This window comes from Filicampus tigris, chromosome 21, assembly GCF_054856515.1.
Source record: "Filicampus tigris isolate MCC_2025a chromosome 21, RoL_Ftig_1.0, whole genome shotgun sequence".
In the NCBI taxonomy this organism is placed as follows: Eukaryota; Metazoa; Chordata; class Actinopteri; order Syngnathiformes; family Syngnathidae; genus Filicampus; species Filicampus tigris.
This window is the reverse complement of record NC_141237.1, coordinates 10816526-10830965: the sequence shown is the minus strand read 5'-3', so window position 1 is coordinate 10830965 and position 14440 is coordinate 10816526. Positions and strand designations below refer to the sequence as shown.

At 39.5% G+C, this 14440-nt stretch overlaps 1 protein-coding gene across 4 annotated transcripts in view; it reads right to left on the bottom strand.

The window, feature by feature from the left end:
• The window catches only part of mllt10 (MLLT10 histone lysine methyltransferase DOT1L cofactor), a 36606-nt gene extending 24054 nt beyond the window's left edge, over positions 1-12552 (bottom strand). For 3 of the 4 annotated variants that reach the window (XM_086021201.1, XM_086021203.1, XM_086021205.1), the window contains exons 1-7: positions 12173-12552; positions 8693-8772; positions 7081-7135; positions 4819-4928; positions 3121-3224; positions 2837-2930; positions 468-557 (exon numbers count right to left, since the gene is read on the bottom strand). In XM_086021201.1, the coding sequence (XP_085877327.1) occupies positions 468-557; positions 2837-2930; positions 3121-3224; positions 4819-4928; positions 7081-7135; positions 8693-8772; positions 12173-12335 (696 nt within the window). In that variant the 5' untranslated portion in view covers positions 12336-12552. The remainder of the gene's footprint in view (positions 1-467; positions 558-2836; positions 2931-3120; positions 3225-4818; positions 4929-7080; positions 7136-8692; positions 8773-12172) is intronic. The other variant, XM_086021204.1, reaches the window with a different exon arrangement.
• Positions 12553-14440: the final 1888 nt, after the last annotated feature.

Here is a 14440-nt window from a genome sequence, read left to right as displayed (position 1 = left end):
GTTGATGACATGTTTTTCTTTGTTATGCTGCCAACTGATTGAATATACACTGCCTTTGCTTCTAGAAGGCAGTCAAGTTGTGCAATCAATTTTGCCTCAGTTGTTTCGAGACGCAGCTAATCAACAATCAGACCACAAAAACAAATTCTTAAAATCAATTATGGCCATTCAAAATAAATAAATAAAAAATATTTTAAAAAAAATAGAAAAAAAAACACCAGGCCTTGTCCTGTTTGTTCAGATCTTTGAAACTCATCTCATACTAAAAAAAAAAAAAAAAAAACCTAGCAATATAATCTAATAGAGAGCTACTGCTTCAGCAACACTGCCTTAGTGGTAGTGGTGGATAGAGCATGTCTGACTGTCCCTCCACAATGTGGGCATGTAAAAAAGCGACAGTGCATATTTCTGGTGGAGTCGCAGTCATGGATGGGAGGCGAAGAGAGGAGATCTGAAGGCTCTCTTACCTTCTTTTCCTGGTCTGGGGGTCTATCCATACACTGAGAGGAAGAGTCACTTAAGCTTTGAGATCTACTACCGCGGCCCCTGCGTCTTCGCTAAAAAGGTAAAGAGGAACTCCAAGTTACTGGATGAAGTTCAAAGAAAAAAGAGGATTGAACTAGAATCTAGAATAACTGAAGAAAAATGAGGGGGAATTAAAAAAAGAAAAGAAAATGACAGGTCAGGTCAATATTGAAAAACAAAAGTCTAAACTCAGTCACAGAAAACTTCCATTTGTAATTTGTATGCTACAAAAGTGGTGAAATGTGTCGTTTTTTTGGTTGACAAAACAACCTAATAAAAAAAAAAGGGGTAAAATAACAGATTTCCTGTGAATGACCCGCTTAATTTTACATAATGCGCATCAGACAAGGAAATGCAACAAAGACGGAAGAACTAGCACTGGCAAAAAAAGAACAAAAAAAAAAAAAATCCTCAACCGTATGCACTACAGGACGTGCCCAGTGTCTTTTTAAGGGTTTGTGTGGTACCCTGGGACACCTTTGGACGGCCTTGGCAATCGATCGTAGTCCTAGCCTACTTGATACTGCTCATAGCGTCTGTTGCCATGGTGATGAAAAAGCAGTGATATTAATTCCAGGCATAGATTAAAGCCTGCATTCAGTTTGAATATTGGTAAAAATCTACATTGTTTGTTTGTTGTTTTTGAATGCCCTAATTATACTCTGATATATACATTTCTTGAAAAATATAATGTACTTCATTCACTAGCACCAACCTTTGTCTTTGGTTCCCTTACTAGATTTTAAAGATAAACTTTTTGTCGTATAAAATTATTGTCCATGTTGATAGCATGTCACAAAGATAAAGCAATGAAAGATCTGTTTAGCGATGCACAAAAAAAAACAAAAAAAAAACGGTCCATAGAATTTTACACAAAAATTGGCATTTTGCCAACAAAAACCATGACAACATCATTAGAATATGCTGTGATCCCAATTCGACTAAAATGTCCTCTTTCCTTGACATGCTGTCAGCATTATTCAATAGGTATTTTGTGAAACCCATTTTCCTGCTCTACTCATCACTGACTCACGCTCGTACGGTCAGCCATACCAATCCAGCATTTGCAGCAACAGCCAAAACCATTTATACCAATCAATATGACAGCATGAGTTTTCCATTTGTGCGCTCACATTAAAAAGCTTGTCGGATCTTTTCATACGACCGCAGCTATTAAAAGAGCAATATTTACATGTACCTTTTGTTTTTAATAGATGTATGATATGATATAATAGTAATGAATAAATCAATGAATTGTACAGTTTTGGTGTGAATTCAAATGAATGGAATGATGTGTAATGAACATCCTTCCCCCTTACATAATCTTTCTTTGCATTTGTTTTTGGATGTAAGGCTGGGCAATTAGTAATATGATTTTTTTAATCTAATAAAATCTATTTTTTTCCTAGCGCCTTCCATAATTCAAAGCGCATCTCCGCTGGTGTGCACTGTTTATACCATAACGGCTGTAAACAGCCAGATGCTAGTTTACAAAAGAGGCTGTTTTTTTTTTAATGGGCTCTTTGCACATAACACTGTGACATTTTATCAGTTGAGAGTAATATAGTTTACCCTTTTCTGAGTGTGTGAGTGCAGTGGCCAGAAAAGCGCCATCTAAAATTTGATGCTTTAAAAAAAACACACAAAAAAAAAGAAACAAAAAAAGAAATTCTGATCTGTGCCCATAATGTTGACATGCACCATAACATGTAGCTGGGGATGGAATGGATGTCACACGTTTCTGATAAAAGGCAGTAGGAGATTTGGCAAAGGAGTGCAAAGGTTCGGTGGGTATGCAGAAAAGAAGAGTGACAGTAAAGTGATCAATTGATTTGATCAGAACGAATGAATGAACTAATACTGAACAAATGAATGAATCAATGAACGTCGAAAGCAACGATGTTCTTTTTTACAAAATAAATGCAGAAGGACCAAATATGTGTGGTGTGCTGTCAAGTCATCCTGACTCCAACCTTATTAGGTAATAAATCAGCTACCATTGTGCATCACGACCAACAGACATACAGAAACATTTAAAACAGACCACAGCTCCTCTGGTTGAGTTGGATGGAAAACAGGTCTAACCTGAAGCAAAGTCTCAAGTAAAGCAAGGTGTTCTAACACAAGCTAATTCAAGCAAAGCAAGCTACAGAGAGGCAAGCCACTCTCCCACTAACAAAAAATGGACAGAATTTGAATCTAAATGATGCATCACATTAAAGTTGCCATTTGCCTTGCCTTCTGGACTTTGGAGTTATGAATATCAACGTTGTGTTTGTGGAATTTGTGCCAAACAGAAATGGCCACTTACCAATTTGCTGTGGTGGTATTTGCAATAACCACAGTACTTGACGTTGTCTGCATCCGAGCCTTGTTCCTCACACAGCAACCCTGCAAACTGGGCACTGTGGCAGGACAGAGAAATTAAAGGCAGATTAAAACCAGAAAATGGCGACAGGACGTTAGTAACGTATTTTTTCAAAAAATCTTTTGAGTTATTTTGAATTTTAAAAGTGAGTAACGTGTAATGTGTAAAACCACAAAGCACTCTTCTCCCTTGACCAGTGAGGTAAATGTGATGTGAGTGAATCTCACCATGTGACATGGAAGGCCTGCCTGCAGCCATGTTTGTTACAGGTCATACATGCTCCAGTGGCCGCTTTACTCTCCCTGCCTTGGTCCTCGCAGATATAGCATGTCTACACGAACACATGTATGGAACAGAAACACACATAAGAAGGGATATTTACAAATAATTAGTTTGCATCCATAATTTGTGCAAGACCACATATAAGATATAAAAAGATTGCATGAGTTTAGTTGTTTACAACCTCTGCTGCACTAGACTTACAGCTCTCAGAAAGGACATATTGGGATAACTTTATTTAAACAAATACAAATTAAAGACTGTTGAGACAATTTGGATGCGCCCTCTTTTTTCTCTTAGTACACTTCCGAAGTATCGGATAGGGACTTGAAATGCTAACCAGTTAGATCTAATCTGACTTTATTTATAGAGCACTTTCACAACAACACACTTGACCAAAATTCTGTCTGTGTACAGCAGTGAGGTTAAACACAACAAATAATAATACGTATGATATAGGCATGTGAAATTAACTATAAATGAATACAACAGTTGTGAAGATCAATAAATTATATAAAAACTGAATAAAATAAAAAGATCAACATCTTAAACAGTGTTGAAAGCCAAAGAGAAAATGTGCGTTCTTAAAAAGGACTTCAAAAAAGGGAATTGCACCAGCTTGTCGAAATGCAGAGGCAGCTCATTTCACAATTTTGGGGAAATAAACTGAAAAGGCGCGGGCCCCTCTGTGCTTTTTTCCTTTTCTTCCAAATAACTAACAAGCACTGATTTGCCAACCTACATGGTACAGCGGCTGTAAGCCTGAAGCAGGTCAGACAGGTACGATGAGGCATTTAAAAAAAAAAAAAAGAAGACTGTTAAATCCATAAAATTGATTTTGGAAGTGAACCAGGAGCCAATGCGATGACTTAAAAAAATGGTGTAAAGCGCTCTCGTTTTTTTTGTTAGCTGCATTCTGAACCACCTCCATCCAGTCAGGCAAGTGACAACTGCTTGAGCCCAACAAAGCGCACTGAAGTGGCCTAAGTGGTTTGTGAGAAAAGCATAAAGTTAAATCTGAGCAAATAGCACTGGCCAGTTGAAGCACTTAACAAAAATTTATCACTGAAGTAATCTAGTTTCAGCTCATTATCTATTGCATCGATAGATGAAAAATAGAAAAATCAAGTGACTTGACTCAAGTGCAAGATACACACTCCTTAAAAGTGAAGTCAACCCAAAAACCTTTTTTTCAAGAATATGTTCTAAGCAGGCCCTCTAGTTGAAACACGGCATTCTGATTAATATTGCATCTGTGAAATAAGAGTTAATCCACCCGTTTATAATCATCTCCGGGGGCGGCCATTTTGTCACTTCTGTCGACTGAAAATGACATCACAGTTACTCAAACGACCAATCGCAGATCACCTGTTTTCTGAAGCTGAGCCATGATTGGTCGTTATCTGAGGCCTGACCATCTGTGATGTCATTTTCAGTCGACAGAAGTAACAAAATGGCTGCCCCCTCAGGTCTAAAAACGGCGGAGTTGCTGCTTAACTCACATTTCACAAATACAATATTAATCAGAATGCCTTGTTTCAACTACTGGGCCTGCATAGAACATATTCTTGAAAAAAAAAAAAAAAGAAGTTTGGGTTGACTTCCACTTTAAAACAGCTTCCTAAACATTGAGAATCATTCGTTACCTTGTTATAGCGATCGTGGGGCACAGACTGTAGAACGATGGGCTCCATAGTTGAGACATTTGCAAACTCCACCTCAGGTATGTAAAGGGCACATACCACATGGGCCCAGCCTGTAATAATAGGAAAAAGACAAACTGCGTCACTGCTTCCTAACCAATGTTGGCTGGATCACTAATTGTTGATTGTTGTGTAATGTCATACACCAATGTCATGTGCACAAGCAGTATGGATTGATAAAAAGTGACAGTTGCTATAACCTTCAATACATGCACATGTATGCTACAAAAAGATTCACTTCCATTAGTTGGTTCAAGGTCATTTGCAACTAAAATTGGGAAATGTGCGATCTGTCTGTAGTCATACTTGTAAAAATGCTCTGATACTATCACACCAATACCACTTCACTAGCCTGACATAACTTCCAGGTAGGAGCCATATGAAGATATTTTGGAGTAAACATGGTCGACGACACTTCTTGCGACCCCGTGGCAAAAGGTTAAAATATTCAAGGGGGCCCAATACCTTCGCAATGCCACTGTATATATAAATGTGTTTCTACTTGTTTCCACGCCGGTCTGACAAAATGTCTTCACATGAAACGTGTCCGTAGCACACTGTGCTTTGACCGTGACAAAACACGTGCTCCTGCAAACATTACTACTAAGTACAATTCTACCATTGAAAGACAAGTTTAGACCTTTCAGATTCTGCCAACCCCCCAAAAAATGTTTAACTATTTGAAGAATTAAACTGTAATTTTTAATTTAGTCAAATGCCCATTCCTAATTAATATGCAAGTAAGAATGCAACAATCATAAGTCAACTGAATTGAACGCTGAACATTTTAATTGATACAGTTGCAATTAAGTTAAGAGGCTTTTTATTGTGCCACCTAACAGGCACAGCAGCTGCCTGTCAGCAAAGACAAACTGACAGCAGAATTGATGACAAATTGAGGAGTGGCAGAAGAAGGTGAGCGGGAGGTCAGATGGAAGTGGGAGACTTCTGCCACGTTGTAGGGGTCTGTCTTTCGCCCCGCGGCGGAAACAAGAACAGGCTTAAACTTACAGTTGAACCCCTGACCTGCCTTTGACCCAGCTGGCAGGACAGGGGAGCGGGGCAAAGGGCGGGACGGGGAGAAGGCAGCGGGTGTGAAATGGGGCATGTTGTTGTTTTGAAGTCCCTCCAAGAATCTGGAAGAGGCCTATAAAAGAGGACTATAAAAGTGGCACGGCCTTGCTCCTCAAGATAACAATCCACATTGTCACCATAAAACCCCTTTTGTGAAGCTGTGCAACCAAGAAGTCCAATGTGTTTGGACGGTGAACTTTTGTCAATATATTAGCGTTGTGGTTCAAATTCAAGAGACACTCAGGCGCAATAGCAAAAATATGCTCTTGGTTTGAGGGTTACATTAGAACCATGACCATCACGACCAGCTAAACAAAACAATGCTGACTTGACTACATCACAGCCTTAATTTCTGTAAAACCAAATGTAGAATGAAGCATTGAAAATGCTCAAGAGTAACCAATGAATTTAAGTGATGAAGCCTAAAACCTTCCAAACACACATTTCCATCTTCTCTGCTGGGTCCCCACAATGCATATAAAGGAGTAATGTCTAAGAATGTGTCGCAAATTGGCACGATATAGATAAAGCCAATTTTATTTTATTTTTGAATGGTGGCAAAAATGTACAACAGTTCAACAAGTTGAGGAAGAGGAGCTGACAGGACAAGATAATGAAAATGGAAAGGAAAGAGGAGGGGGGGGAGGAAAAGGACAAGCAAGAGCGGGGTCGTGGGAAGGGTAAAATTAAGGAGAAAGTAGTAAAACGGTGTGTGTTAGTGTTGTCATGATGCCTCCCTGCAGGCCTGGACACAATCCCACAGCTGTGCCTCTCTCTCTCTCTAACTGATTCAATACACACACACACGCACAGAATATTTACATTCTCAACCAAGCTGACCTCCCCGTGAACCCGGCAAGGAGACTCCTCACAGGCTACGCACTATACCCAACGTGGCCCACCCCCCTCATAAACATACAAACACACACACACAAACATAAAAGACAGACTGGAGAAGAAGGTGCAGAAAAAGTAGCACTTGCGCGCGCGCGCGCGCACACACACACGCTAACCAAACAGCAGCTCTCACAGCACGCTCAAACCCCTTTAACTTGCCGGCGACACGCAATTAACAACACAAGCGGCCGAGCGCAGATGCGAGCGTGGTTGTGTGCGTGTGACGCTGCGTACCGCCATTGTCCGTCCTCTTCAGGGCGCCATCTTTGTGGGGACACAGCTCACATCGCTGTGGATAAATGAGAAGCACCAAGTAAGACATGATGGCGACTGGACTCATTGTATCATGACAAATTTTGTGTTCCTTGAGCATGCGTGCACATATGACATGAAGCATGTGTAATATATAGTGTTTTAGGACCAGACTCACTTGCATGACTAAGACTTCTGTCTTTCTCTCTTTCCAACAATATTTTTGTGTTCCATGTCAAAGTTCACACCTTGCCGACAAAAAAAGTTGCACATTCCCATCACGATATAAATAACTCTTCACTGCTTTCCAAATATCCTAATGGTGCCAGGACTATTTCAGCTTGGAGCTTTACAGGTACTGAAATTCTTGCCACTATCGACAGTCAGTTGTGTGGTTCCGAGTTAGAAAACTGAAACATGATTTAACTTTGGAATATCAGAAAGCAGTTGAAGTGGATCAAATTTAAACACATCAAAACATTTGGATTGCAATTTTACCAAACAACAGAGGTTGAGTGACAGGATTTATAATTCATCACAGAACTTAGATTTCATAATGTAACACAAATGCAACCTTAACACTGAACGTATACGTTATAACTAAATGCATGTATGATTCCTAAATTGAAATATAGTTTGAAGTGGAAAATACATTTTTAAACAAGTCATATTTGTTTGTGCATCAACACTAAACGAAGCGCACTAGAGATGTCTGTATTGCGTTCCGGAATCTGGTTCTATGGTCAGTGCTCATCATTATTTTTCCCCATTAGCCATGACTGGTAGGTACACTTCTGTGGTTGCATCATATAAAAGCACACAACAGGACAAAACATACAAGATAATCGAAAGTCTTGATTGATGATGTGCATGTGGCAGTTCAAACTCGGGATTTGTGGTGTTCGACTATTGTATTCATGTGGAGCCTTAAAACTGGATCCATTCAACTGTAAACACCTCTATCAACAGCTACACTAAGTCCGTCTATGTTTGACAGACTCTTGAGATTGTGAAGAAGGCTTTATTGTTTGTCAAGGTCAAATTAAGTTGAAACTTCTACTTCCACAGATGGGACGCAGAAACAAGGGAGCCTGGTTATATGCCCATAATCCCCTATCAATGCTTGTCACGCATATTTAATTAGACGCGTGACACTTGACAGTAATTGGTGCTGAGCGGATCTGCCAGACGTGGTGCTTAAAATATGTAAATAACAATGGCAAAAAAATGACAAAAGTTTTCTTAAATTTGAGGAATACAGATTAGTTTCAGGCTACACGACATTTAACCTGAAATAGGTTTCTTACCACGTTTATAAAGGAAACAGCAGTTAAAGCCCTCAGCAAGGCCTAACATTCAACATCTCCATAATGGCTTTCGCTGTTTCATAAGAATCAATGCATTTTGGATTGAAAAGTTAAGGGTGTGAAATTTTGACATATCTGGCAATGCTCAATGAAATAGCTGTCCTACCCATTCAATGTGATTTGTAAGAAATAGTTAACTACCGGTATATATTTCTAACTAAGAAGCATGTCTAGTTGTTCCAGTAGTTCAAGCACAAATGAGCTGCCAGATAGAATGTAGGACTCACCACGCGGGCCGCTCTCTCCTGAGATTCACACTTTCTGCAGAACCATGGACCAGTGGGCACCTGTACAATGCCATAGCAGGCTACAGAGAAACGAAAACAAAGCACAATCAGCGACTAGAGTCACACAAAAAAGACTATTACACTTTAAACAGAAGCGCTCCCACACACCATTTTCCACACTTGGGTTGAACAATTTATCTATATGCTCAGCTAATAAAATACTTTTTTTTTTCTCTCTCTCTCTCACTCACTCTTCACGGGCTGGTGGTTGGGACCCTGCAATAGTACACCAAGTGAAAAAATAAATTAACTGTCACAATGTTTACATTCATACTCATTACAGGCAGGCCCTTAGCGGACAATTAGTTTAATTGCCGCCATGAACTGAAAAAATGTTAGGACTGGAAAAGTCACTGAAACTTGTTGCTTGATAATTGTACTCCATTAATGACTGTTGCTACTTACAGTATGTCACCTGACCAACAAATTGAATTCCGTTACTTCTGATTCTACACCGAGACGCCAAAGTTAGTATAAAACTAAGACATGAAAAAGCATCTGTGCGGCAACACCTATAGCTGCATAACACTGACTTCGACATGACACTGTTAGTACCTTGCATTTGGCTAATTAGCATGACATTCAGTTACATCTTTCCCTTTCCTTGCAGCTTGCATAGAGCACTGTGAAATGGGGGCGACAACACACAAAAGGTGCTAATGAACAGGAGTAAAGCTCCACATTCAAGTGAATGTACAGGGTACTCTGCTAATGTGACACCAAGGCTTGTTTGTACACCAACTGAGGGACTGCACATTTTAATACAGGCGAACTTCAGTTGTTCAATGCCTTAATTAGGGCTGGGTGATAATTCAATATCAATATGTACTAGAGCTGCGAGCGGCTATGAAGGGCCCTCGCAGCCCAGGCCACTTTGAAGTACTGGCACGTTAGTGTACTGGCACATAGGAATGGTATTTATTTATTTATTTTGTTTTAAATGTCGCATTACACATCTAATGTGGATTTGATTTCGTTATTTGCCAGGCCTGCGTATGCAAGTTTCATGAGTTTTGATGCATGTTTAGAGCCTCATCCGGGGTTTCTTCTTATTCCCCGAAATGGGGTTTTGAGTTTTTCCTTGCCCAGTTGGGGAATTGAATCATGGAATGTTGCCAATAATTGTCAACTGCAGGCCAATGAAGTCCATTGAGACTCTTTTGTGAGTCAGGGCTATGGTGTTTAAAAAAATATATATATATAAAACTTGACCTAACGTTTACTCTTGCATTTCTTGTAGGTTTTAACGCCCCTTTAGTGTTGGTTGGTAACAGGTACAAACCCAGAGCAAATAATCCCTCATGCATAATAGCTGGGCGGCACGGTGGTCGACTGGTTAGCACGTCCGCCTCACAGTTCAGAGGTCGTGGGTTCGATCCCGGCTCCGGCCTCCCTGTGTGGAGTTTGCATGTTCTCCCCGTGCCTGCGTGGGTTTCCTCCGGGTACTCCGGTTTCCTCCCACATTCCAAAAACATGCATGGTAAGTTGATTGGACTCTCTAAATTGCCCCTAGGTGTGATTGTGAGTGCGGATGTTTGTCTCTGTGTGCCCTGCGATTGGCTGGCAACCAATTCAGGGTGTCCCCCGCCTACTGCCCAAAGACAGCTGGGATAGGCTCCAGCACGCCCCGCGACCCTTGTGAGGAGAAGCAGTACAGATAATGGATGGATGGATGCATAATAGCTGTGGTTACACATATGCACACATTATCTGTGCATGAACATAGGTTGAAAACAACAAGGCTTGTCGTCCATTCACTGGTAGTAAAGAAATACCACACTTTTCAACATTTTCTGAAGAGAAGTCATCTTGGGAATTTCATGAGTTTTTGTGCATTTTTAGATCTTCAAAAACATTTTTGTTTTCTTGTCAAACTGTGTCACAACAGCAGCAGCGTTTGAAAAAAAAAAAAAAAAAAAGAAACGCTTTGGGTAACTTCATTTTCAATATCTTTAGATAAAACTAAAATTTTTAAGTACTTCAGATTAAATCTCTTGGGGGGAATTCAATAAAATATGGCCACTTTAAAAGGTGGAATATGAGACAAATTTTGAAAGGAAATAAAAAACGGTGGACTTCCTGTTTTTAATCATTTAAAAAAAAAAGGGTTTTGCGGCAGCAGGAACCAATATTTAGCCCCGTTCATGTTTCCACACGGATATTTGTTGCTGGCTGATGCACTCTTACAGCAGCAGACCTTCATTAAGATGTCGCCAAGGGTTTGTGGTCGCATTAGCCTGAGAAGGGAGAAATATATGGTTTTAGCTATTACTGCAAAGCGTAGCTAGTGGAGATTGGAGACTTGAACATTAAAGTTAATTGGCAATAAATACCATGTTTTTTTTTGTTTTGTTTTTAACCACCTACTGGTAATAAGATAGCTAAGTGCAACAATTTTGGGAATGGAACGGATGAATTGCATTTCCATTAATTTCAATTGGAAATATTAGCTCGACTTGTGAACATTTTAAGTAACAAGCAGGCTCATGGAACCAAGTTTTTAACTTGATGTTCCACTGTACTTATTCATAGAGACTTTTCAGCCATATCTCCCAGCCCTGAATCCACGTTTACATATCATTGTTTCATGAAATATGAAAAGTTGAAGTGATAAAGCTATGGATCAGTTTGCATCAGAAATACGATTTATAACTTGTTTTCTGTTTATGTGACTTCTTTGGTAGAATTTTGTGAAGTTGTCATCGTGAATGCTTTCATATTAATTCATGGTTCACTTGCATTTATTTAGTGCAAGCCTAACCTATGAGACCAAAACATTTATGCATATTGATGTTGATATTGTTTATTTTATGGGAAGAGGAGACTAAAAAAAAGTAATCACACATTAGATCGCAATGGCTATATTGAAAACCCCCAAAATACCAATTAGCTTATTTTTAGGTCGCAACGGCAATATAGAAAACCCCAAAAATTCCAAATATCTTATTTTTCCAAAAGTGTTCAACCCTACTATAGAGGTCGGGCTAAGTGAGCATCCCACATGGATAGCAGCAGTGTTTGTAAACACAGCCATCATCTAACTAAGCAGTGAACGTTCATTGGAGAGAGAATGACAAATTTGTGTCATTGAGACCTTTAATGAACACACCGAGCATTGCTATTAGTTTATGGATTGTGAAAGTTACCTCACCCTATAACTTGGCAATGATGACATTTTGACAGTTTGACGCTTCTCTCTTCTTTGTGTCAAAACCCTGGCACAGAAATGTAGCACCAAAGAACGTTACGGTTGTGGTTTCCAAACAGCGGCTTACTTGACAAATACGACCCAGCTAAAGCAGTCACGTTGTCGTGCCCTCAAGCTTGGCCTTGGGAGCTGGACTCTCCATAACCTTGCACCGGGCTAACTAGCTTGGAAGCTAACAGCTAACTTAGCTTAGCAGAGAGCGGGGTTCTTACCTTGGTGCACGGCGACGTTGCAGCCGTGTCCGTCGCAGTATACGAGGGGGTTCTCCGCCCAGCCTCTCTCGTCTGAGCAAACACAACACCCTCCAATCATCTCCTTCATGTTACTCGTCGACAACTCTGTGTCCACCAACAGACAACGCTCTCCGGAGACCATCTACGAAGAAATTCAACATGCGGAGCAATACGACAGGAAGACGAGTCAAATCCTTCGCTCAACGCGTCCCTCGATCCTCTGCCACGCTGCATCGGGTCCCACTCGGCCCAAATTCCATGTTTTAGACGTGTTTACGTGCTTTCTTGACGCGATGTTTTTAACCAAAACAACCACTTCACGACGCAATGTTGAGGTTAAAGGGGGGGGGGGGGGTGTCCTCAAGTGAAACCGGAAGTACGTCATGACGTATGGCGCGTTGGCTTATGTGCAGCCTGCCCGGAAGTGAAAGATAGTTAGGCGCATGAGGACAATGGCATTTCTAAAACAACAAACAATAAGCGTATTTTATCCTATTTTCATGTTAGTGCCATCATCTATATTCAAATAAATACTCCTGGTATACGTTTTGCAATGTGATATTGTGTTGATTTGCTTTGAATTGCTAAATAATTGATTTTAAACTGAAGTCAAACTATACGTATATGTTTTATTACAATACATAGTACACTGGTTACACAGTGGATTGATTTAATAATATAAACTAGAAATTCATTGTTTGGTATTGAGACAATAAAATTGGAGACTGAATGAACAGCTGTGGTTTAAAATAAGATGCTTGCATCATAGTGTTACATTTTCTGCTGAACTTTAATTGCTTTTAAATTTCATATATTCACCATGTATATATAGAATCAAATACAAATCATTAAAACCAAATGCCCAAACTCTTAACACATGTATTACATCATATCATATTATTCATCCATTTTCTTTACACTTGTCCTCTTCCAGGGGAAACATTGATTTATCAGTTGCTCAAATTACAATAATTATTTTATATAATGACTAATATAAGCATATAATCTTCATTAATACTACAGTCATTTTACATATATATATATATATATATATATATATATATATATATATATATATATATATATGATACAGTTGTATAATTCTATATTCTAATTGAATTGAATTTCAAATATTTTAAAATACCTACAGTTTAAATGTAATGATTATAAGATTAGCGTTTGTGTTATTATAATCTACACAACATAAAATTAATTGGTCGTTTTTAGCTTTGCATAGAGAACATTTTCCTACTTGTAGTAGTTCATTTGTTTATCCTTCATTTTATATGCCTTTCTCGTCAGCTTTTAATTAGATCAAATATTATGTGCATTTTTACATCATGGCATTTCTTTAAGAGCAGAATTGCTCACAGAATGAGAAATGTATATCCGCACAATACAATAGAGGAATTTGGGCAGCATTCTAACAATTATTAAATCTGATCTTCACTAAACATTAAGTAATCAAAAAAATTGTGAGACTTCTAAGTATGCAGCTTTTGTTTTGACAGCATCCCCATGCCGTTGCCAAGGATGCTACAGAACACACACACACACACACACGTTTGTGTATGCTATTCCAAGCACTCAGCTGCTGCTTGCGTCACCGATTCCTCAGAGCGAGCTCCCGCTCTTCGTTTCCAGAGAAACGTAATGACTTGCCAATAATGCGCAAGAGCACACGAGCGTCCTCCGTGTAATATGGTGAGCGAGAGGTCCCTGGGAGTGCCTGGCCATTGTTTGCTTTAATTTCAAATTGCTCAAATGCTCCAGTCGACACTGGGCACTCCACTAAAAGGGGTGTGGGGGGATGGGGAGCTCGGGAAAAGGGGGGGAGAAAAAGGAAAAAAGTGAATTGTGTGTGGCAGGGGAAAACCTATTAGGCGGAGAGAACAAAGGGAGGCATTGGCGGGGGCAGTGGTTGTGAAGGGGCCCATATAACTACTGAAACACTGAAAATTACAAATACTGTATACATATATATTTTTTAACAACTTTCACTTGATGAAGTCTGCCCGAATCATCTGTAATGTTCCTCAGGTTGCAGAGAGGATGTTTCTTTCCAAAATCGTGCCTGCTCCAGTGCTGACCTCTTTCTAAATTGGACATATTCACGGATGATAACCAAGATGCCTTTTAAGATGCTACACGTCAAGAGTTGTTGTTCACAAGACTGCAAAATAGGGAATATGAATGTAGACCAAAAAGCTGTCAAAGCTACAATTTAGAAGTGGGAATTTTTAAACA